This window comes from Ambystoma mexicanum, chromosome 2q, assembly GCF_040938575.1.
Source record: "Ambystoma mexicanum isolate Mex_15411 chromosome 2q, UKY_AmexF1_1, whole genome shotgun sequence".
NCBI lineage: Eukaryota > Metazoa > Chordata > Amphibia > Caudata > Ambystomatidae > Ambystoma > Ambystoma mexicanum.
Window position 1 is genome coordinate 611,299,549 of NC_090924.1, and position 25,339 is coordinate 611,324,887.

The window sequence follows — 25,339 nt, forward strand, 5'->3', positions numbered from 1 at the left end:
AAACCACCCACCTCAGTTACTGAAGTAAGAAGTTTTATGGGAATGGTAACGTATTGTGCAAGATTTAGCCACGATAGCAAGTCCTCTTCGTGATTTAACAAAGAAAGATCAAAAATGGGAATGGTTGCATACTCACCAACAAGCATTTCAGCAAATCAAGGACACACTGTCTGCATCCACAAAGATGGCTTTTTTTGACATCAAGAAACGGGATCCCATACTGAACTTATAGTTGATGCCAGCCCAGTCAATGACATAAAAACATCAATGACATAAAAACAACCAAACCACCCACCTCAGTTACTGAAGTAAGAAGTTTTATGGGAATGGTAACGTATTGTGCAAGATTTAGCCACGATAGCAAGTCCTCTTCGTGATTTAACAAAGAAAGATCAAAAATGGGAATGGTTGCATACTCACCAACAAGCATTTCAGCAAATCAAGGACACACTGTCTGCATCCACAAAGATGGCTTTTTTTGACATCAAGAAACGGGATCCCATACTGAACTTATAGTTGATGCCAGCCCAGTTGGCCTAGGAGCCGTGCTTACTCAGACTGACAATGATGGGAACATTTATCCTATTGCTTTTGCCAGTCGGGCTCTGATGAGAACAGAAAAGAATGATGCACACATAGAGAAAGAAGCCTTAGCAATATTGTGGGGAGGCAGGCATTTCAAAGTATACTTGCTAGGCAAACAAGCAAAAGTGTTTTCAGATCACAAACCACTCATACCAATCTTTAAAGGTTCGTCACCTCATCCACCGGCACGCATTGAAAAATGGATGCTTCAACTTCAGCCATATAACATAGATGTCGAATACAGACCAGGAAGAGATAATCCTGCTGATTATCTATCACGCCACCCGCGACCTGCTACAGAAGAAGAAGACCACCACGCAAAAGAGACGGAAGAACATGTATGCCATGTGGTAGCTTGTGCCCGCCGGCGAGCATTGACATTGCAAGAGATTGCTAATGAAACAGAGAGATGTCATTTTAAACCTTACCATAACAGCCATCCAGTCAGGAAATTGGAAAAACTTCCTTGCATCTGTGACTCAGCGCAGGGCAGCGGCACAAGTCAAGCTTCAATCTCTCTTTGGAATCCGTCATGAACTTACTATAGCCCCTGAAGGAGTGATATTAAAAGGTCATCGCATTGTACTACCCGGTTCATTAGAAGACAGAGCCCACAGACTAGCGCATAACGGGCATCAAGGTATTGTGAAAACAACAGCATATTTAAAGTCTAGGATGTGGATGGCGAACATGCAACAACGAGTGATAGAACTAGTGAAATCTTGTGCAGCATGCCAAGCTACACAGAGAACAGAAAAAACTGAGCCTATTCAAAATGCCTCAAGAAGTACTAAACGATGGGAAGCTATCAGCGCAGACTTTTGCACCATTGCTGGGGAAGGTTATCTTCTTGTCTTGATAGATGAATTTAGTAGATACCCAGAAGTGGAACATGTGAAGTCCACGGATGCTGAGACCCTGATCTTAGCACTTGAGAAAGTGTTTGCTATACACGGGATCCCATCAGAAATTAAAAGTGACAATGGACCACCTTTCACTAGTCAATAACTACGTCAATTCTTTCAAGATCTCAACGTGCGACAGAGGAAAATCACCCCTGGATGGCCACAAGCGAATGCTGACGCTGAACGGTTTATGGGGTCACTCAACAAAGCCATCCGAATCGCCAAAGAAACAAAACATTCATGGTTGAAAGCAGTGTATCGATTCTTAAGGACTCGCAGACAAACTCCACATTCCTCGACAGGAATAAGCCCAGCAGCACTCATGTTTGGAGTACCTATACAGGCTGAGCTCCCAATACACCCTCGATGGATAGCACCTGAACCAGATATTCCTGTTATTGAGGCCAAAAGAAGGAAACGGAATGAACGAGAGAGTATCTCTCGATGAGCCAGTCACCGAGAGCTCGTACCTGGAGATACGGTCATTGTCAAAAACTGCGCCACACCGAAGAAGATGTCTCTTAACTTTGAGTATCAGCCTTGGACAGTAAGCGCAGCCAAACATAGCATGGTCACCGCTACACGAGGAAATGAGAATGTGACAAGAAATATCTCACATTTCAAAAAAGTACCTTCGGAATTGTGGGAGGAAAACCAAGAAATTACAGGAGAGGAAACTAATTTGTCAAACTGACCCATGAGTCAGTCGCTGCACCGACCGGAAGGCCAAGAAACCACCAGGGAGGAATCTGAACTGTCACACTGGCCACTCAGTCAATCCCCATACCAGCTAGTAAACCACTCGACACCAAGGCACGATGAGACATTTGAAATGCTGAACACTCCTAATACGCAAGAAAAAACAATCCGTTGGGAGAGTGTACCTGAAGATACCTCGGAAAGGTGCAATCCTAGATACCACTTAAGGGGAAAACCAAAACCATCGTCCTGTTTGCAAGGGTATGTGGTAGATGGAATTTACCAGAGAAAAAGCACATCCAGATAGACTTAAGAGACTGGAATTCACTAATCCGGTTTAACATTTTACTGCTTTGGAAAAAAATGTATTTATTTATATATTTATCTATTTATTCTTTTTTTTTTTTTAATTTAAGTTGGAGAGGAATGTGGCGTCACGTGCCGGGGAATAGCCGATCATGTGACACTGGTACGGCAGGAGGAAGTAAATAAACAAAGCCCCGGAACTGACGTATTAACGGCAGTCCGGGTGTGCAAATACAAACGAACGGTCATTATTTACTGCGCTGCGACGCGCTGCTGACTGGAAATTCAGTAAACAGTTATACGAGTGCTGATGAAATTATAAAACACCACACAGGTGCAGTACAGTTTCTGTGCCTTGTTGTTGGAGTGGATGAACTGATGGTGTGCCTGGAGTCTGGTTCCTATTAAATATCTCACCCATAAGGATGTTGAAATTAATTTTGTGCTACATGAGTTGCAACAGATGTCGTTTTGTGCTACATGAGTAGTACTTGTTGATTTTGTGCTATGTGAGTAGCACCGGATGCTTGGATTGGAGCAGGTGAAATGAGTATACTGCCAGATTAGGATGCGATGCACCGAGTACTATGTGGTAACGGATATGGATTGGAGCATACCGAGTGTAGATAACAAGAGACGCCTGTGAGCATGCCAATTGTTATAGAGCGTTAGTGCTCTGAGACAACAAGAGTGTAGGAGTACACTGAGGTGGGTTGAATGAGATGGAACTACATGTGGAGGTGGGTCCTGAGGCATCTATGAATGCCAAGTATTTACAGAGCGTAGTTGCTCTTTAAATGTATGAGTGGTGAGAGTATGTGGTGCATGCGTATGTGGTTTATCTAGTTTTTCTTGATGTGTACGTGGGAGGAGTGTTTAGATGTTTGGGAATGCCTTCGTTCCGGTGCATGTGGTCAAGATCACATAGCTCCCACCTGTTCTTGGCTGTTATAGTGGGGTTGGTGCCATCTCATCTCTAGTTCGTAAGTTTCATGGTTCTGTCAATGTGAGGCTAGTCTGTAAGGCATGAGGTCAAAGAGAAATGTTGGAAGGTGAGAATGTTGATGTAGGAGTGAGGGAATGTGGCGTTCCAAACCAGGCAGTTGAAACCTGTGTGGTGGGAGCCAGTGGGTTCCCCTCATGTTACTGAATAAAGGAACTGTGAAGTAACCAACCTTAAGTGCCCTGAAGTATCCTTACAACAGCTTTGTTCTTCTAGCTCCACTTCTCAACAAGCGCACAAACTAGCATTGTTTAACCATCTCATCTTGTGTTTTTAACCCCACCCACAAGCCCTGTGCAGCATGTAGTGTTAATGAAAAATGTACAAATCAAAACATTTTTAGGGTTCAGTACATACCGATATACTGTTTGAGGTCGGTGAGGATATCATGCCTTTCGATCCTCTGCAGCATCTCCAGAAGTCCACCAACTGTGGCTCGAAAGCACTTCCCTTGCCAATCTTCCAGCACTTTCCCAGTTGGATTGCTGGCTGCTTCGAAATTTTTTATCTCCAAGTAACCATAGCCCATTACCTCAGCTAGCCGCGTCCAGTCACTTGCCACCATGGTCCGAGGGTTCAGGTACATAGACAACTTGTTCCTCACATGAAAATTCAGGGCAACCAGTGGGATAGCGTTCATATCACAATCAGCCAGGTCTGTTGAGCTGGCCTTAGCCATGATGAAGCTGACCAAATTAAGGAGTCCCGTGTCCTTAACCTTTGCACTAATCACACTTGTTCCTTGATCACTCGCATCTAACTTTCAGTCATGAACATGTAGGAAGCATAACCTTTACAAACTTCTATAAACACAGAAGGGCTAATAACATCCTCCGGGTCTCTAATGTGGTTACCCTTAGTTCATCAGGCATTTGACTGGTCCATTAGTTGATACATGCAGTAATCTTCAAAGTGTGGTCAGGCTGAAAAATAAAAATAGAAATAAAGTAAGTAACAATGCACTGCAAAAACAGTTTGCATGTGGCAATAATAGCTCAGGAAAAGTGCAACTCATGGATTTCTTTTATTTGTTTTTCACAATATTACACTAACATGTAGTTGTACTACAGCTTCAGTATACTTTAGGGCAGTGCATGAGTAAATCATGGGATGCAACATTTATTAAGCACAACATTTGCCAATTGCACAACCTCTTGCGGTGGACGGCTGCTCTGGGGCATTATAGTTATCTGCAAGTCGCAAGTGCTGTGTAATGTTTGCATCGATGAGGGTTCTTAGGGTTTATGGGCATGTTTGTCCAGAACTTTAGCATAGTTTCTATTCTTAAGTCTGGTTGATATACTTTGTAGAAATAGTTGTTGGAGGCCACCAGATATTTCGCCATGGGGCTGGGTAGGTCATCCTTGTCCACAAATGTTTGTCGGAAACAACCATGTATTTCACTAAGCGAGGATGGGGGCCAGCCTTGCCTAATGACCCCGCGCCTTGCGTGTGTAGCATGGTAGAATCGGGTGCTGGAAGCTCTAGGTCAAGAATCTGAAGAGGTGTTTTAGTTTATGGGCAATTATGTATGTGGGTAGGATATGGGTGTGGCCCGATAGGAATAGTGGTATCCCCTACTATGTGTACCTTGCCTTAGGACGCAAAAGGAGAACCCCGCTTTGGAGTCGTAGTCATTTAAGCACAGGAGACAACAATGATGCATAAAGAGAAGTAACAAATTAATATACTCTTCCCTGCACTCTCTAGAATCATAGAAGACAGTAAGTTATACTTTTTTTACATTTGGCAAAAGGTTATCACCCAATACTACAGGGTAACAGGTCGGATACATTCAACCTCATCCCTGCACGAGGATACACACAGTCTGTTTTAACAACTGTGAGGAGTCAGGAATGATACACGGACACAAGTTAGACATGATTTTGGCTAAATACTTTTATTAGAACGTAAAAGGAGCTGGGAAAAGGCCTTGCTGTCCCTGCACTACAAGAGTTTTCCTAACTAAACTCAAAACCAATGATCTGTCGGTGTCGAAATGTCCAAAACAAAACCATTCTGTGTCCAAAGTACTATTCTGACCCTCACATTCTAAACAAAGGAATTGTAAAGGGAAAAGGATGTCTTTGGCATAGAGTGTTTTGTAAATGTTTAAAAGAAATGAAATGTGTATTACTTCCACAAAAAGAAGTCTCTCAAGGATAGATATCCTTGCTCCAGTAGGTACTTCCCTTCCCCTGGATTCTTCATCGCTTTTTCTTGTGTTACAAATAACAGTTCTGGACTTACCCTTGGATTAACAAAAAAAAGTTATCTTCAAAACCGATTGTCTTTCTTTCATGTGTGATCAGAATATGTGGTGTACTCTCCTGTCAGGATTTTTGGTTCCCAAGTCTCTTAAAGCAACCCAGCCTGCAGGCTATTTCTTACATCTTATTCACTTCCAACTTGCCTGGTGTATTACCCTACCACGTCTTCCTTTACACATTTGCAACTGCCTAGTATATACTCCTGCCAGGGCCTCTTGAAAACACACACACACACTTGAAACTGCCCGGTGTACTCGCCTGCCAGGGCTTTTCATGTGCGAGCTCCTGCTCACTCTCCCACTTTTGATGGGTCTGCATCTTAGCCTTCTTGACTAAAATACTTGGTTTCTTATATATGGGCTCTTTAGTGTCCCTCTCTCATATACTTGTAACATACATCGACAAACGTGAAAGTCTTGCCACTAAGAAAACTCTTTCGTTTCATAAACCGTTCCTTTTCTCTCTTGGTTTCACTATTTGCAAATATTCCAGTTTGGCTTAGCCGCCGATGCGCCCCAGTGTTCCCTCTGTCTCTTTGTGGACTCACCAGTTCTTGATGGTGTTGTTTGTTGCTTCTGCGGTCTGCCGGTGACCATCTTCTGCTTCTTTCTGCTTCGTGACCGTTCCTCCGCTGGTTTCCTGCTTCTTGAGGCTTCAGCTGTGCCCGTCTGCTTCAAATGGGATTCCGGTGAGCCAAGCGCAGTTCTTAGCCCTCTGCTGGCTTCTGGCATTCTCGCTGCGTGTCACCTGCTTCCAGCAGCCTTCTCCCTTCAGGATCCTGAGCTATTGGCTCCACAGACTTCCTTTTGCACAGAGAGGAACAACCCGCTCCTGCCAGCAGCCTCTGTGTTTCTTGCTTTGGTGATCCCAGGCACACGTGTGCGCGGATTCCCATGCTCTGCATTACTGCACTCCTCGTGTTCGACCAAGTGTTATGGGGATTGTGGGAATAGTAGTTGAAAACTGAGTATGAATGTTTGCAATGGGTATTAAAGGCAAACTAGGTTTGGAAGAAGAGTATGTGGGAAGTGTGTCTTTCACAATTTTACAAGGCTGGTTAGATTCTGATAGTTGGCCTTTAGAATATAAACAACAGATTCTTACTATTCTCCATGGGTGGAAGAGGGGAGGTATTACAATAGGCTATTAGGGCATGGGGAGTCAGAGATATATCCTCAGAAAGGGAAGGGGGATACCATGTCTCAACCGATGATACCACGACCCTCTCCGGGAATGCGTCTCCCAATATGTGATCCTGCCTCATATAACCGCCCCTAGGGTCAGGATCAGGTAGCAGCTGACATTCCCATGCCTCATGGGAGGAGGTTACCGCTGGGAAAGGAGTGATGATACCATCGGATTTATTACACAACACATATTCACTGAATGGGGAGTTGGTTTTTAATTTCTACTTGTTCGGCGCGTGTGCTGATTTGTATATATAGGTTTCCTCCTTTGTTTCCAGCTCAGGTGCATGAAGAATTGAGGTCCACAAAGATCATGGTTTCATTTTTTGATTTTATTCAATTGAATTCTTCAATTGATGGAGTAACAAGTGGTGCCGACACGTGTTTTGACCTTACAGGTCTTTTTCTAGGCTACCAATATAGTTTGGGTACATGATAATGGATAGGTTGTTTAATAGGAGTTGTGCTTAGTGCATGATGAGTGTGAGAGCCCCGTGTGGAGTATTCCAACCATTGTAATGAATTTGACAGGGTGTCATTGTTCAACCACATGATGTGTGTGTTTGGACCATTCCAAGTGAGGTGACATGGTGTCCGATATCACATTGTGTGCATTATTTCATGAAGTTTACACAATTCAGTTAAAACCAACATACATCCAGTTACATTTTTGTATATACATGTGAATGTGGCATCACAAATTCGGAAAAAAGATTTTTAAAACAAAAAGGAGAGAAAAGGTTTGTGCGAGACTGTTGGTATTGTCCTAGAACTGCATGGGTTGTCAGTTAGGAGTGGTGTTGGTGGTAAATGCTCACCTGGTGGGTGAGGGGCATATGTTTGCCTTCATCTATGCTTGGTGCATGAGTGTCTGGTCATCCCAGTTCGTCCTGGGTTGCTGGAGGTTGTGGGTCTAGGTCCGCCCTGTTCTTGAGTAAGCCGAGGTCATTGCCCGAGTGGTTTAAAAATGGAGATTGGCGGTGAGGGCCGGTGCTTGGTTGGTATGTGCTATTTGGGCGAGTCCAGTGCAGTTTGGGGTTGCGCTGGTGTGTTACAGATCTGGTGGGCTGGCTGGCAGTGTTGTGAGTGCCTCCCTTTCGGTATTACCTCAGTGAGAATCTCTGTGCTTTAAGGCGGTGGCCATTTAGCAATACATAAACCAATTAGATTGTCCGTTTAATTTGGGTGAGCATACGTTAAATCTACTGGTTCAGTGCTTGGTGGTCTGCCGAATCATGTATATTGTGCTTATTTAATCATGCATGGTGGAGGCCATATACCCCATAAATACTTATTCCGTGGTTGGCATGGCATGAAGTGAACTCACGCGAGTAAGCCATTTGCAACGTTGGGTACTACCCCCCTTGTCTAGTGCCCGCGTGCTATGCCATTTTGCACATTGGGTTGTAATCCCGATTGCTCACTAGAATGACATTCTGTACCCAAACTATATTGGTAGCCTAGAAAAAGACCTGTAAGGTTGAAACACGTGTCGGCACCACTTGTTACTCCATCAATTGAAGAATTCAATAAAAAAATGAAACCATGATCTTTGTGGACCTCAATTCTTCATGCACCCGAGCTGGAAACAAAGGAGGAAACCTCTATATACAAATCAGCACAGGCGCCGAACGAGTAGAATTAAAAACCAACTCCTCATGACACATACAACAGGCACCACGAGCACGGGCCTCTTTAAGTTTCTACCGACTGGCTGCTAGTGCATTTTATAACCTGACACTGAAGGCGCGGCAACCCACGGTTCCTGGTGCTCTTAAATTGTTAACCTGTCCTCATTTTCACTGAATGTCAGACATACCCAAAGCTAGATATCTTGCTGGATATTTATCCATTCTCCATAACAAAATATATTGCAGGTAAGGGTGCCATACGGCCACAAACAACCCCGCCTAAAATTGCGTACATAACTTTATCACAAGCAAAGATGTACCTTATAAACTGCTGTCAACTAAGCCTAACTGGAGGCTGCGTTCGTTTCCATCAGATCGTAATTTGTCTGCAGCCAGCCAGAGTGTAGGTATAAAATCCCACTTGAACCGAGACATCGAGTCAGAACTCTTACATGAACGACTGCTCGGTTAAACGCAAGCCAAACCCAGTGGAATTTCTTATAAAGCATGAACAATTCTACCTCCAACACCTCCCCAATTTAGGACAATTTCTACAGATGTGTAGAAACAATCCAATTTTGATACACACTCCGCAACAGGCATCGTAGATACTATGATTGAAATTATACAACATACAAGGACAGAATACCAATGACACATTTTATAAATGTTGTTCCACATTCGGAAGACCGTGAGAGGGAGTAGCAATTCGCCATAACAACCTCCATGCATTGTCATCTAAAGAATCACCCAAATTAAGCCAGAGAGAAATCTTTTTTTTCAGTCCGTCTCTGGTCGGAATCATTAAATAGCCAACAGTTAAAATAAATGAAGCCATTTGTGCGTGCAGCCCAACAAAAACACTAGCTTCACTTCTTTGGAACTTATGAGCGCGGATAGAAAGCCGTACAGTGCCCAGCACAGTCCTGGTCTAAAAGGATGACTTTAGAGACCATCCTGGGGTCATCTGATGATCATCGAACTACACTAGAAGTCATTCCCACATTAGACATCATCAGGCTGTTAAAGTCATCAGCAAATATCTCAGAATGGTGGATGATGATTTGGGGATGAGCTTAGGATGACTTAATGAATATGCTAACATTATCCCCATTTTAGAAAACTCTTTGTTCCTGATGCTTTTAGGATGACCTACTGATCACTTCAAGAGATTGCACGTTTGTCCTTGATGATTTGGGGATGATTCTGGGATGACTTACTGATTACTTCAGAACATCAGAGTTTGTAGGATGATATGCGGACCAATACAGATAGTCATTCTGCTTTTGCTTAGTTGCACTTATGCTGAATGATCCCCCATTGTGGCAAGTGTAAAGCTTGAGACTATGTTGGGCCAAAGTAGAAGCCAGAGGTCTAAACATAGCATGCACCCGTGAGAATCCTTTGCCATCCCAGTCAAAAGCAGGCACCCATCACCCTCACAATCCCCAATGTGGCATGGATGAAGCCTGAGACTATGTTGGGCCAAAGTGGAAGAAAGAGGCCTAAACATAGCATGCACCCCATGGGTGAGAATCCTTTGCCATCCCAGTCAAAAGCAGGAACCCAGCACCCTCACAATCAATACATTTCCATGCTGACTTGCTAGGTAAGAATTGGTGTTGTCCCACTGTGTGAGACTACACAACACTTATCTGCTTGGTATTAGGTAAACTCACCTTTTGGTATAAGTCTGAACTACACAGGTTGGCAGAGTGACTGAGCAGCCAGGCCTATCTCAAGACGGATCTGTGAGCTGTACAAATGAAATCTGTAAATACAAGTAGCCAAGTAACACTTACACTCAATGTTTCAGTTATGAATAGTTATTTATTTAATTAACATCATTTTTTAAATAAGTGTTCTTTAGAAAGGCAATTCATGTAACAATGTAAATATACTTTAAAATTACTTTTCAGAATCAGTGCAAGTTAGTGGATAATCTTTGGATATGCTTCTTACACAATTGCTACATCATGGAGTGACTTCAATCACAAAGACAGTAATGGCATTTATTTATCACACTTGCAGATTCTGAGGTTGTGGAAAGGTTTAAGAAAGGAAAAAGGTTAAACAGGTTCTCAGTATATGTGAGGACAAATAAATCCTCCCAATGAAATCTAGACAAGCCTTTCCCAGCAGTAACAGTCTAAAACAAGTTACCATCTATGAGGGACAAACCGTATCAGTCAGTGGGCTAGAAGAGTCTGCAGGGACCCAGGCCAGCCAAAGTCAATTTGAAACAGTCTATGGAGCTGAGGCACTTCTTAGAATCAAATGTCTTGCACAAAGTTAGAGAGTTTGTAAGAAAATCACTTGTTGGCTTGCAAGCTGTGAAAACAGAGTTGGAATTAACTCTAAAAGTAAGCCACTGCAATTCCCAACTGAGAAAAGCAAGGCTACAAGAAAGTGAGGTAAGTACCCTAAATCTAAACAGTACCTCTGGTTTGAAGAAGAGTGGTTTAGCTGGCTTCTGTCCTGCTACAGCGTTGCAGACCCCGTATTCCTGAGCCTTAGTCGTGGGGACAAGAGGGAGGACATCTGTAGGGCTCCTGCGGTGGTACTCCGGAGGTCGTTGGCGGCTACGGGCTCTTTTCGGTTCAGCGGCACTTTGCGGGTTTCAGTGCTTAGTAAACAGCACTGTTGCAGATCTCTGGTACCGGTTGGGCTTCCTTCACTCCTTGGGTCTGGTGAGGGGACTGTAGCTCTGGTCGTCCTTAGCAGACTCCTGGAGCTTCTAGCCGGATTTCAGATGTTTCACTCGACTGTGGATTACTCGACCACTGGCACTTGGTTCTTGCAGCAATGAAGACGTACAGCCAGACAGGGAAGATGGTCCAGTGGAGTTCGTCTCTAGGTTAGTTGGTCCCACTAACCCAAGGGGAGAAGTCCATTCCGGAGCTTCTCTGTCTGAAAAGGGAGTTTCAGCACAGCAGCAGGGCTTCACCAGGCAATTCAAAGGTCCAGGAGGATGCAGTAAGCTTCGTTCACGGTTTCTTCGTCAGGTGTTTCTCCCAGTGGTCGACTCTGCCTCTAGTCCCAAAACCCTCGACTTTTAAGCAGGTTTCTCCCATTCATGCACAGCCTAGGCTGTCAATCACACATCAGGGTCGCTGTCCTGAAAGGACAGCCAGCCAGCCAGCCATGCAGGACTGATTGCATTTAGGCATTCCTAGAGACAAAGGACAGGGGAGTTTCGGGACGCTCCCTCACATCCTGTCCTTCCAGACACACTGGAGCCAGAGGCGGGACTCAGGGCTGAAGTGCGCCTACGGCAAGACAAGGAAAGGGCTTCAATCTGTTTGACGCACAGAGTAAAACCCAAGAAAGACCTCACAAACAGAAAATGGCAAACAAAGAAGACAGGGCTGTTTTGATAAAATGGTCACCCCTGGGTGCTATACTGCAGCCGAGGGTTCAGCCTGCGGTAGAAAAACACAATGGTAGGAAAAATTAAACCACTGCCACTAGTCATTTAAAAGTAGGGAGGGCAACATGCAAATGTTACATGAGAATGTAGGATAAGGGGCTACTAGGTAACCCCCCAGCACTCCACATAAGCTGATGTGTGCTGGACCCACAAAGAGAAAAGGTAAGTAAAGTCATTTTCACTTTACTATTCTTGGGAACATTAGTTCACACAAGAAAAGGTATTTTAAACTTTATGAGAAATCTAAAGGATTTCTCAGTGACACTGCACAGAAGTTGATGTTTGTCACCATACAAAAAGTAGATTCATATGGAGTTTGTCAGACTCCCAAAACAGTGAAAACACAATCCAAAAGGTCAAAACACATGATGCAGTGGGAAAAGGGTCTCACTCACTCCAGGGTTAAAATTAAAAAGTCCTACAGTCCAGCAAAAGAGCTGGGGGTCTCTAAGGTTGAAGGTAATTAGCACAGAAATGAGAATTCTCCCTAACATGACTGCACCAATATATGCCAGTATTCACATGCACTCCTTTACACAATATTCATGTTTGCTTTGCCCAAAATCCAATAATCAACAACCATAATGAAAAGTACCTCCAGGATAAAAAAAATCAAAAGAAAAGGATCCAAAAAAGAAAGAAGCAATAAACAAACGGAACCACAAAATCCCATCAACTACCCACAACCTACCAAATACAAGCAACAACAAACCACAAACAGCAAAGACTAAACCCAAAAGACCATGAAAAACACCAATCGAAAGAGGACACCCACCAAGGAACACAACCCATGCATCATGCCTCGCCACAAGAAAGACAAAGAAGCCAGAAAAGACAATAAAAAAATAAGAAATCCCAAACCACTCGCGAAGGCACGGACCAGCATGATCCCACAACCCCAAAAAACTCGACAAACATCTGAGATAGCCCAAGGAGACATACAAATAACAGAGCAAAGAGACTACAATGCTTGCTACCTGTCCACATATAACAATGTGGTAAACAAAAACAGCACAGCAACAATGTACCGACAGCCAACAAGCTTCACGAATACAGACCCAACCGGAACACCAAACGGATGACAACTAATAAACCATCCCAACCCGGTCTCCACCACGGACAATACCCCAACCAGAACAAGGAACAAATTGGAAACCATCACACTCACTCTACACCCCCTATATCACCAAGACTGGAACAACAGAGGGGTAGCGACCCTATGTACCACACGGAAACGAACCAACCCCGCTATAAACCTTATCAGTCTACTCGACAAAGAGACTGACCAACAAAGAACCACCCCACTCAAAAGACTCAACTGGGAAAAACCCACCTGGAATGGAAACCCAACCAACAACACACTGGTCAGAACAAGCAATACGAACAACATCACAAAAGGAAATCCAGCAAACTACACTGCAGCCTCCTCAAAATTAGATCCATGGCAAAACACTCAACAGAAACCAATGACCTCCTAAGCAAAGGAGGCACAGACGTGCTCTTCCTTACAGAAACCTGGCTATCAGACAACTATAAAGCCATCGCAAACAAAGCAATATATCCGACAATTATAAATTAATACACGCCAACAGAGAAAACCGAAGAGGAGGTGGAATCGCAATTGTACACAAAAAAACACACCTGAGCAACTCGAATCATCACAACCAACGCGGAAGACTATGACTCCCTCCTAATCAAGATAGAACTCAACGACCAATACAACATAGTATTCCTACTGATCTACAGACCATCTTCTTACAACCCCAACTTTGCAACAAAACTAGTGGATGAGGCCGCCATGCTATCAATCCACCACGACAATCTAGGTGAAAGAGGTAACACTGATACAAACATAGATACAACAGAAGAGACACTCAACAATTGGATAACCAAGGCCATTGACCAATTAGCACCAGCTAAAACATTCAAAGCAACACCACCCAAAAAACTGGCAGCAAAATGGTTCACAGAAGAACTGAAAAAACACCAAAAAACAACCACAAAATGGAAACAAAATGGAGAGAACAATACACCAGACAAGACTAAATAAAATACCAAAGACAACTCAAACTGTACAAAGCAAAAAAAATAAAAAACACTACTACGCCACAAGAATCAGCAAACAATTCATAGAATGAACTCCATCACCCCTACACAAACACTTTGTGAAAGTCACTTACACCAGAGCAGGGTCTGTGTAGTAGCTGCACAGCAGTTACTGCCTTTTATCGGGCCTGCATATATATGTAGTCACACCAGAGCAGGGTGTGTGTAGCAGCTGCACAGCAGTTACTGCCTTTTATCGGGCCTGCATATATATGTAGTCACACCAGAGCAGGGTGTGTGTAGCAGCTGCACAGCAGTTACTGCCTCGGCGGGCATTAGCCTGCGCAGGTATTATATATGTAGTCACTTACACCAGAGCAGGAAGTGTGTAGTAGCTGCACAGCAGTTACTGCCTCTACGAGCATTAGCCTGTGCAGGTATAATTAAATATGTAGTCACTTACACCAGAGCAGGGTCTGTGTAGTAGCTGCACAGCAGTTACTGCCTTTTATCGGGCCTGCATATATATGTAGTCACACCAGAGCAGGGTGTGTGTAGCAGCTGCAAAGCAGTTACTGCCTCGGCGGGCATTAGCCTGCGCAGGTATTATATACGTAGTCACTTACACCAGAGCAGGAAGTGTGTAGTAGCTGCACAGCAGTTACTGCCTCTGCGAGCATTAGCCTGTGCAGGTATAATTAAATATGTAGTCACTTACACCAGAGCAGGGTCTGTGTAGTAGCTGCACAGCAGTTACTTCGTCTGCGAGCCTTAGCCTGCGCAGGTATTATATATGTAGTCACTTACACCCGAGCAGGGTCTGTATAGCAGCTGCACAGCAGTTACTGCGTCTGCGAGCCTTAGCCTGCGCAGGTATTATATATGTAGTCACTTACACCAGAGCAGGGTCTGTGTAGCAGCTGCACAGCAGTTACTGTATCTGCGGGCCTTAGCATGCGCAGGTATTCTATATGTAGTCACTTACACCAGAGCAGGGTCTGTGCAGTAGCTGCACAGCAGTTACTGCGTCTGTGAGCATTAGCCTGCGCAGGTATTATTAGATTTGTAGTCGCTTACACCAGAGCAGGGTCTGTGTAGCAGCTGCACAGCAGTCACTGCCTCTGCAAGCCTTAGCTTGTGCAGGTATTATTAGATATGTAGTCACTTACACCAGAGCACGGTCTGTGTAGTAGCTGCACAGCAGTTACTGCGTCTGCAAGCCTTAGCCTGCGCAGGTATTATATATGTAGTCACTTATACCAGAGCAGGGTCTGTGCAGTAGCTGCACAGCAGTTACTGCGTCTGCGAGCATTAGCCTGCGCTGGTACTATTATATATGTACAGGGTCTGTGTAGTAGCTGCACAGCAGTTACTGCAGCTGCGAGCATTAGCCGGTGCAGGTATTATTCGATATGTAGTCACTTACACCAAAGCACGGTCTGTGTAGCAGCTGCACAGCAGTCACTGTGTCTGCGAGCATTAGCCTGCGCTGGTACTATTATATATGTACAGGGTCTGTGTAGTAGCTGCACAGCAGTTACTGCGGCTGCGAGCATTAGCCGGTGCAGGTATTATTAGATATGTAGTCACTTACACCAAAGCACGGTCTGTGTAGCAGCTGCACAGCAGTCACTGTGTCTGCGAGCATTAGCCTGTGCAGGTATTATTAGATATATAGTCACTTACACCAGAGCACGGTCTGTGTAGCAGCTGCACAGCAGTCACCGCGTCTGCGAGCATTAGCCTGTGCAGGTATTTTATATATATATATATATATATATATAGTCACTTACACCAGAGCAGGGTGTGTGTAGTAGCTGCACAGCAGTTACTGCCTCTGCGAGCATTAGCCTGTGCAGGTATGTATATATATATATATATATAGTAACTTACAACAGGGCACGGTCTGTGTAGTAGCTGCACAGCAGGTACTGCGTCTGCGAGCATTGCAGAGTCTGAACCGTACTGTAAATGAACCACGGAGCAGCTACTCTGTTAGGATGACCAGATTTTCAACAACAAAAAACCCCGGACGGGCTATGGAAATAGAAGTAGGACTAAAGGAAATACACATTCGACTTTAGTCCTACTTCTGTTTCGTTGGCCCGTTGCGGGGGTCATGGAGGGAGTGTGCTAACAGGCACACTCCTCTCATTGGAGGAGAGCGCGGGGAGGAAATGGGTGCCCATTCTCACAGGAAAAGTTGCGCCAGGACCCGATTTCAGGATTTCGAAATCGGGTCCCGGCAAAAAAAGTCTGTAATCAAAACCCCGGACGGGCTTTATAAACTAAAAAAAACTCCCGGGACGTCAGGTGATTTCCCCCGGACTGTCCCGGGAAAACCCGGAAGTCTGGTCACCCTATACTCTGTCTATGCCAACAACAGGCTGCCCCGTGTAATTTCAAAACCAGATGTTTAGAAAATCATGTACTTACAATATTTAATTTCAAGAAGTGGTAAGTGCAACATAAGGAATTACAGCTTCAACGTGCATTCCTAGAGGTTGCAAAACGGCTCCTCTTAACAATATAACAACAAAGGGATAAGAACGTCCAAGTTGATGGATGCTAAAAGAAATGCATATAAAATTCACTACAAGAGCTGGATCGCATGCACTCACCTGATACTGCCTGGAAAAGGGACATGAGCGTTTTGTAAAGGGTAGTTTTCTAGTTCCAATTCGAGAAAAGGACAGTAGCAACACTCCACCTTCACGTCATCACGTGGGCTGCTCTGCGTCACGTGGGTTTAAACGCAACTTCATCATGTGGGCTGCTCTGCATCACGTGGGTTTCAACGTTCACGTCATCATTATTTTTGCACGAGCTGGAAGGCAAGGCGTTACAACAGCGATTCCTCCGTTGCAAAGCACATTTTGTATAGTTGATTGTTATTTGGTTTCTGGTAAATCTTAAAATTATCTCATGTTGATTGTCAATATTGGGGAGGGGGTATTTTGGTGCTTTATAATGTGCAGCGGGTGAGAGTTATTTCGGTGTATTTTTGGTATATGTAACAACGTGCATCACAGGGGTGAGGCAATATTGGGGAGGGGGTATTGTGTATTTTAGGGGTAACTGTACAGTTATTTATTTCTTCTGCACGGGGTGGGTGGGGGGATTGTTCATTTACCCCTTTCATACATGCCAACATTCCGATTTACCTGGGAAGGAGATTTCGTAAAAGAAATAGGGAGACAACAATTTTCCCATAGGAACGCATTGGGAAAATAAATATTTTAGGTGGAAGAACGTGAAAAATAGCAATATTTTTCACTATAAAATTCAGATTTTCAACACATTCGTTACTGAAAGTCATAATTCTATTAAAGACACGGAGGCGAGGGATTATGCTTTCCCCAAACTTTACTGTTCAGCAGCAAAGAAACAAATATGAATAACAATACAAAAAACGAATAAAAACTACAATAACCATGAAGTTTTTGAGTTTTTGTAGTCCATCTCCATAGGTCTTCAAACTGACCATGTGATTCAAATAACCAATCCGAACCAAGTTGTTATTGTTATTTTGCATTTATATAGCGCCTTATATACCATTGGTATGGTCTGAAGGCGCTGGTAGGTTGAACGCCCTTGCGAACCGAAGTTCGAGTCAGTAGAGAGATTAGAGAGAGTCCAATGGTGCGTGTGCGCACCCGGTATGTGTGCAGCTGGTGCGGAGTTCGTGTGGTAGCTGCTTCTTAGCGGTAGGTGTGGTGGTGGAGAGATCAGGAGTATGTGTCTGCTCTGACAGGAATTATCCCGACCGAGTGTGGTTGCGTTAGGCCTGAGGAGAACGCCTAGCTGGGGGGGTGGAGCCAGCAGTGTTTACTTAGAGTGATGGGGGGTGAGCGGGAGATGTTGATATGAGAACAGTTATACCGAATGGTGTCATAGTATCCCTGTGTTCTATTTGAGTGGTGGTGTAAAGAAGAGAGTAAGCGTGGGGTGTGGTATGATATATGCTCATTCAAATGTTCCCTGCATTCCACACATCTGTCTGCTTGACATTCTTACACCCTCAAGTGCGCCTTGCGTGTACTGGTCTATCACTCATTCTCCAGTGTGCCGCTGCGTGTGCTCTCATGGATTCCACATGCATGCGCTATGCACTCTTGACCTCCCCGTGCGTGCACCCCAGTCTACCACGCGCATGTACTCCCGTCTGCCTACGCACTCATCCGCACTGTATGCTTGTCCGATCTATATACTCCTCTGTTCTGTACGCTCATCCGCTCTGTATCCTCATCCGGTCTACACACTCATCTGGTATACATATTCATCCTATCCACACACTCATCCGCTCTATGTGCTGTTCATCCGTTCAACATACTCATCCGTTCAATGTCCTCATCCGGTCTACATACCCATCTGCTCCAAACACTCGTTCGTTCCATGTGGAAGTCCGCTCCACACACTCATCTGCTTCACATACACTCATCTGCTCCATATACACTCGTCCGCTCCACATATATTCAGCCGCTCCCCCCCACACTCAGCCGCTCCCCCCACTCAGCAGCTCCCTCCCACCCTCGTCCGCTCCCCACCCTCGTCCGCTCTCTGCACTCGTCCGCTCTCTGCACTCGTCCGCTCTCTGCACTCGTCCGCTCTCTGCACTCGTCCGCTCTCCGCACTCGTCCGCTCTCCGCACTCGTCCGCACTCCACACTTGTACGCACTCCGCACTTGTACGCACTCCATACTCGTACGCACTGCACACTCGTCTGGTCCCCACACTCATCCGCTCTCCACCTTTGTCCGCACTCCACACTCGTCCGCACTCCACACTCGTCCGCACTGCACACTCATCTGGTCCCCACACTCATCTGCTCTCCACCTTCGTCCGCACTCCACGCTCGTCCGCACTCCACACTCGTACGCACTCCACACTTGTACGCACTGCACACTCGTCTGCTCTCCACATTCATCCGCTCTCCACGCTCATCCTTTCTACATGCTTGTTCGCTCTTACACGTTCGTCTGGTCAAGACGTTCATACAGTTGATACGTTCGTGCGTTCAGTGTAGTCATCAGTTCTACGCCCTTCTGCGTTGTATTTTTCTTCTCTGTGTTTACGTTTTCATCAACTCTGAACGTACTCGACAACTCCACACGCTGGTCCGCTCTACACACACCAACCACGCTACACACTTATTGGCTTTAATATGTTCATCTATTCCATCCGATCTCCATACTCATTTGGTCTTTCTAGTCGTCTGTTCTTCCATTCATGCGCTCTTACACTTAGTGCATTCATCTGTTCTGTACACTTCATCCATTCTAACTATTTCATCTTCCTACTACGTCCCTCCTCATTTATTGTGTCCATTTCATCAGTTTAGATCTCCTATTTTCACACAGATTTAGTCCTATTATCCACTTCATTGTTTTGATCTACATTACTCGTTTAGATTTGTTTGTCTTTCTTAGTTTACATTCGAGTTTATTAGCTGTCAATTTCTCGCTTCAGGTAGTTTGTTGGGTTGGTGATTATTGTGATGATGCTAGTTTGGAAACCGGTTGGTTTTAGGGGAAGAGCCAGGTTTTCAGTAGTTTGCGGAAGGACGTTAAATCCTCAGTAAGGCGGATGTGGGGTGGGAGGGAGTTCCATAGGGTTGGGGCTAAGGCTGTGAATGAAGATCCGCCTAACCTGACTGAGTTTGTCTTAGGAATTACTAGGAGGCCGGCTGAGCTTGATCTTAGGGTGCGAGTGGGATGATAAGGTATTAGTTTGTCTTGAAGATATTGAGGTCCAGTTTTATGCAGTGCTCGATGGGAGAGGCATAATGTTTTGATAGCCACCCTACGGGCTACTGGAAGCCAGTGCAGTGTCTTAAGGGCTGGGGATACGTGGTCTTTTGGACCGAGCGCAAGTAGCATTTTGGCCGCCGCGTTTTGTGCCCTTTGGAGTTTTTTCAGTTGGTAGGCATGTATTCCGAGGTATAGGGGGTTTGAGTAGTCCAGTCTTGATATAACGATTGATTGGACCGCGGAGAGTCTGTTGGGAAATGAGAGATATGGAAAGATGCGCCTAAGGTTTTTGAGGTGGTAGTGGCAGGACTTTGAGACATTGTTGACTTGTCGCGAGAGTGTTAGGTCAGAGTCCAGGGTGCAACCAAGATTTTTCACTGTGTTGGGGGGTGTCGGTGAGTTGCCCATGGCGGGTGGCCAGGGTAGTGGGTGCGGAAGAAGATCGGAGTTGCCGCAAACCATGATTTCTGTTTTGGAGGGGTTTAACAAGAGGTGGCTTTGGGTCATCCAGCGTTCTATGTTGAGGAGGCAGGATGCTGGGTCAGGTCGGGAGTTAGGTTTCGCGTTCAAGAATTTTAGAATTAGTTGAGTGTCGTCGGCGTAGTTGTGAGCGAATTATTGGTGGGAGGGTGATCAGGTAGAGATTGAACAGGAGGGCGGATAGACATGCTCCTTGTGGGACTCCTGTGTCGACTGGTCGGGCTTGGGAGGTAAAGTTGGAGAGTGTCGTTATTTGGTGCCTGTCTTTGAGGAATGAAGCTATCCATTCAAGGGCGGTTCCACGTATTCCTAAGGAATGGAGGCGGCCAAGGAGGAGTGAGTGATTGATCGTGTCAAAGGCGGCCGATAGGTCAAGAAGGATTAGTGCGGCGCATCCCGCGGAGTCAGCTGTCACTTTAAGGTCATCCCAGATCGAGGTTAGGGTGGTTTCAGTTCCGCGAAGAGTTCTGAACCCTGATTGGGCAGGGTCTAGGAGATTGTTGGCTTCAACAAAGGCATTTAGTTGGGAGTAGGCGGTTCGGTCAATGAGTTTGGCAAGGAACCTGGTGTTTGAGATGGGGCGGTAGTTTTTGATAGTCCTCAAACAAAAGCTCTTGTCCTCTTTTTGTTCCTCCTCTTTCTTTGATCCTGCGAGGTTGTGATCAGTACTTCTTTGAAATTCCCTCTGCATCCTAACTCAGATCCCGGATTGTTTGTTGTCTGTCGCCAATCCTATAGAAACATAAAATTTAGAAAGGTGACTATAGACCGAAACCGGGTGGGACAATCGTATACATAAGAACAATAAAACCAAATCTTCAATAAAACTATTACAAAATATTTTCTCATAAGCAGTAGTATAACACATAAAGCATGATAAATATCAAATCTAACATTCATACGATGGATAGGGTGGGATAATCCTTCGCCTCCGTGTCTTTAATAGAATTATGACTTTCAGTAACGAATGTGTTGAAAATCTGAATTCTATGTCAAGACCGGAGGCTTGGATTATGCTTGTTCAAAGCTTACTCACCACTAACAATGTCACACTTTCCATGGGTTTAAAATAGAAAGTTTTAAAAATCGATTCATTCGCCCAATCTGCAGCCCTCATAATATCCTCTACTCTGGCTCCTATGTTATATACGCTTTTGTAGCCATCGCTCCTCTAGAGGAGTGGGCGCCATATCTCTCAACATCTATGCCCGCTTGTACCTTCACCCATCTAAGCCATCTAGCTATAGTGGCTGGTGTAACGGCCTTATAAGGCCTACAAATCACTATCAACAATTGTGACACACCCGGGGGCCTAACCTCCCTCGTCATCTCCTCATATGCCGCTATGCATCTGACTGGACACAATTTTGGTTGAGTTGGGAAAGACTCATAGGAAATAGATCTCAAACCTGTTTTGGTCCTCTTTGTTATAAGGAAAGTCACTCCGTTCGGAGATATACTCTTCCTGTTAACCCCCAGAACTGTAACATCAGAGGATCTTTTGAATGCTAAAAGACATAAGAGCATGGATAACTTGCCTGAAATAGCTTTCCGTGACAACTCTTGATTATCCGGCCAAGATAAAAATAGTTCCAAGACTTTATTTACATCCCACAACTGATTGTACTTAACACTAGGGGTCTTAACATCCTTACTCCCCTTAACGATCTACAGATCAAAGGATGTTCACCAATCGCTAAGCCCTCTACTCTAGGGTGCCCCGCAGATATCCCCGACCTGGCTGTGTTGATAGTCCTGTAAGCCTTCCCCTGTGCTGCCATCTGAGCTAAAAAATTGGCCACATGAACTGCATCCGCTCTATCGGGATGAATATTCTTTTCCAAACACCAGCTATTCCACCTATCCCATGCTGATCTATAAGCCTTGTGAGTCCCTGGGGCCCAGGATTCGCTAATGATGTTCTCAGCCTCATTCGATAGTCCTGGCCTAGCCCAAGATCTCCTGTAATCGCCCACGCTATTAGCCTGAGTCCTCCTGACCTCACTAACGGATGACTGCGATCTCTGGGATCTCGAATGATACATTCTATGTTGGGTAGAACTACTGGGTTGTGATGTGTCAGTTCCAGTAGACTGGGAAACCACGCCTGCCCCTTCCAGTCCGGCGTAATCAGAATTATGTATGCTTTTTGGCGTCTCACCTGCGCTAGCGTCCTCGCTATCATGGAGAAAGGAGGAAACGCGTAATTCGTCTGGTGTTCCCATGATTGTAGGAAGGCATCTGTCGCCTCTGCTTCCGGGTCCGGTCTCCAGCTGAAGAACCGAGGAAGCTGTTTGTTTAGTCTCGATGCGAATAGATCGACCTGGCAAGGACCCCATCGTGCCATAATTTCCCGGAACACTACCTCGTCCAGCTTCCAATCGCTGGCGTCTCTGAGGAATCTCGAGTTCCAATCGGCCACTTCGTTCAACTGGCCCGGCAGATATTCCGCCGTCACTGAGACTCTTCTCTCCAGACAGAGTTCCCAAAAATCTTTCGCCAGTTCTGCCAACAACCTGGATCTCGTCCCCCCCAGTCTGTTGATGTACCTGACTGCGGAGACGTTGTCCATCTTTAACAGAACGCAATATTGTGCTTTCTCTTGGGTCCAGCATCTCACTGCAAAGGACCCCGCTAATAACTCCAGGCAGTTGATGTGGAGTCTTGTCTCCTGGTCCGACCACCTGCCCCCTGTCGACAGGTTCCCGCATCGGGCTTCCCAGCCCCATTTGCTGGCGTCGGATTCGATAATAAGGTCCGGGGATGAACCAAATATGGCTCTCCCGTTCCATGCATCCATATGAATGAGCCACCATTCTAACTCCTCTCTCACCTCCTGCGAAATATTCACTTTTGATTTGTATGAATTGCCCCTCCTGAGATGAGAGATCTTGAGCCTCTGGAGTGCCCTGTAATGCAGAGGCCCTGGAAATATCGCTTGAATTGATGCCGCTAGACGGCCCACCAATCTCGTAATGTCTCTCAACGACAGTTCTCACTTCGCTAGAGTATGTCTCAGCTGTTTCTTGATATCGTTCACCTTGTGAATGGGTAAACTGAGAGTTCCCTGTATCGAATCCACTATGAAACCCAGAAATTCTATTGACTGAACAGGTATTACACTGGACTTCTCCCAATTTATCAGGAACCCCAGACTCTCTAACACCTCTATAGTCACCTGAATCTGTTCTATTAAAGTTTCCTTCTCTTGACACATCAGACATATGTCGTCTAGATAAATTATCAGCCTTATTCCTTGAGCTCTGAGATGAGATACTACGGGTTTCATCATTTTGGTGAAACACCAAGGTGCAGATGCCAGGCCAAACGGCAGACACCGAAATTCCCATATCGTTCTCTCCCAAGTGAATCTCAGGAATCTGCAGTGTTCCTCTGCTATGGGAATGGTCAGGTATGCATCTTTCAAATCTATCCTGGCTAACCAATCTCCCTGAATAAGTGTATCTCTTAACAGATGTATCCCTTCCATCTTGAAATGTCTGTACACTACGTAACTGTTTAGGCCTCTCAGATTTATGATTGGTCTTGTCTTGTGTCTTCCTTTCACTATGAACATATTGCTTATGTAACCTCCTACCTGACTTGCAGCGGGTCGTATAGCTCTTTTGTTTTCCAAACCCCGTAATTCTCTTTCCAGTAAGGTCCTGTCTTCCTTGTTCATCCCTAAACACTTTGGCGGTTCTCTCTTTCTATAAAATCTATATAAAAACCTTGAGCGGTTTGAAGTACCCAGGGATCCCCTGATATGTTCAACCAATTATGTACAAATTTAGCAGTTATCCCCCCCTGCCTCTGGGCTAATTGAATGCGGTATGAAATTCTCACCTGGGTTATTCAGTGGGCGCCCCCCTCGCCAGATTCTGCCTCTTCCCCTACTCCTCGATGGGAAGAAAGACGTGTGTCTGTGCTCTTCCTGTTCGTGCCAATTCGTTCTGTCTTGAAAGGATCGATTGAATTGAAAGCGGCCAGCTGATCGACCCCTGCCTCTGCTGGCCCGTCCAAAAATTTGCCTCCCGAAAACTCTCTTAAGGGAGGCTTGAGCCTTATCCAAGGCTGCGTAGGAATTTACAAATTTGGTGAGCTCCTTGATAAAGGAGTCCCCAAACAACTTTCCCATCGATGAAAAAGCTGATTCTGAGGAGGCTAATTCACTTAATTTAGAGTCGATCTTTGCTAGCAAAGATCTCCTCCTTTCAGTGGTTATAGCATGATTAGCATTCCCTAACATGCATATCGCCCTTTGGGCCCACCCGATAAGAATTGCCGGGTCTATCGGCTCCCCTTTCACTTTTGCTTCTTCTCCCATCTAGAGAATCTTTGTGAGGGGTCCCGTCATATCAAACATCTTATCCTGGCATGATCGCCAGGATCTATCAAGACCCTTTCTCACATCTTTTGTAAACTTGCTCATAAAAGTTATCATTTTATCATCTATAACAGGTGTATCGGCCGTACCTTCAGGGAGAAGTGGTCTGGGGCATTCCGCCCTCATCTTGCTCCTGGCCTCTTTGGTCAGTGGCGCCCTCAGGCTTTTCTTTAAATATGCCGCAATTTGTTTGGGTGGTTCCCATTCTGATGATCAGGGATGGATCGGTGCCTCTGGATCGAAATCCTCATCAGCACCTCCTCTTCAGCCTCCTCCTTCTTCCTTTTCTTTGATGCCTCGTGGTTTTCCTCCCCTGATGAGGATAACGATAAGACTTCCTCTTCTTCAGGATACTCCTCCTCCCAATCATTCGCACCCTCATCTGAGGTATCAGAAGATGATACTCGTCCCCTGCTAGGCACCGCCTTACCCTTTTCTCTTCCTTTTGCCACCGTTCTTCTTCGGTGTGGGCTTCTTCCGCCCTGCGGGCTGATGTACTGCCCCCTTTGGATTTCATCCGTGCCTTAAGGCCTTTGACCTCCTCCAGGCTCTGAGAGAATCTGAGCCAATCCTCCATCAGCGTTCTTTGCTGAGGATCATGTCCCAGTGAAGCCCCCAGGGCTTTGTGGAAGACATCAGTCATGTCTGAGTGGCTCCTCT

At 45.3% G+C, this 25,339-nt stretch overlaps 1 protein-coding gene and 1 long non-coding RNA gene across 3 annotated transcripts in view; one reads left to right on the forward strand and one right to left on the reverse strand.

Annotated features, from left to right (window-relative positions):
• Window positions 1-16,807, reverse strand: part of MYD88 (MYD88 innate immune signal transduction adaptor) — a 134,843-nt gene extending 118,036 nt beyond the window's left edge. Inside the window, exons 1-3 of one of the 2 annotated variants that reach the window (XM_069647755.1) lie at window positions 16,684-16,798; window positions 10,266-10,342; window positions 3,856-4,421 (exon numbers count right to left, since the gene is read on the reverse strand). In XM_069647755.1, the coding sequence (XP_069503856.1) occupies window positions 3,856-4,177 (322 nt within the window). In that variant the 5' untranslated portion in view covers window positions 4,178-4,421; window positions 10,266-10,342; window positions 16,684-16,798. Of the gene's footprint in view, window positions 1-3,855; window positions 4,422-10,265; window positions 10,343-16,683 lie in introns of both variants that reach the window. The other variant, XM_069647754.1, reaches the window with a different exon arrangement.
• Window positions 16,808-16,866: 59 nt separating this feature from the next.
• LOC138569623 (uncharacterized) overlaps window positions 16,867-25,339 on the forward strand; it is a 28,602-nt gene continuing 20,129 nt past the window's right edge. Inside the window, exon 1 of the long non-coding RNA XR_011303281.1 lies at window positions 16,867-16,967. This is a non-coding gene — a long non-coding RNA (uncharacterized lncRNA). The remainder of the gene's footprint in view (window positions 16,968-25,339) is intronic.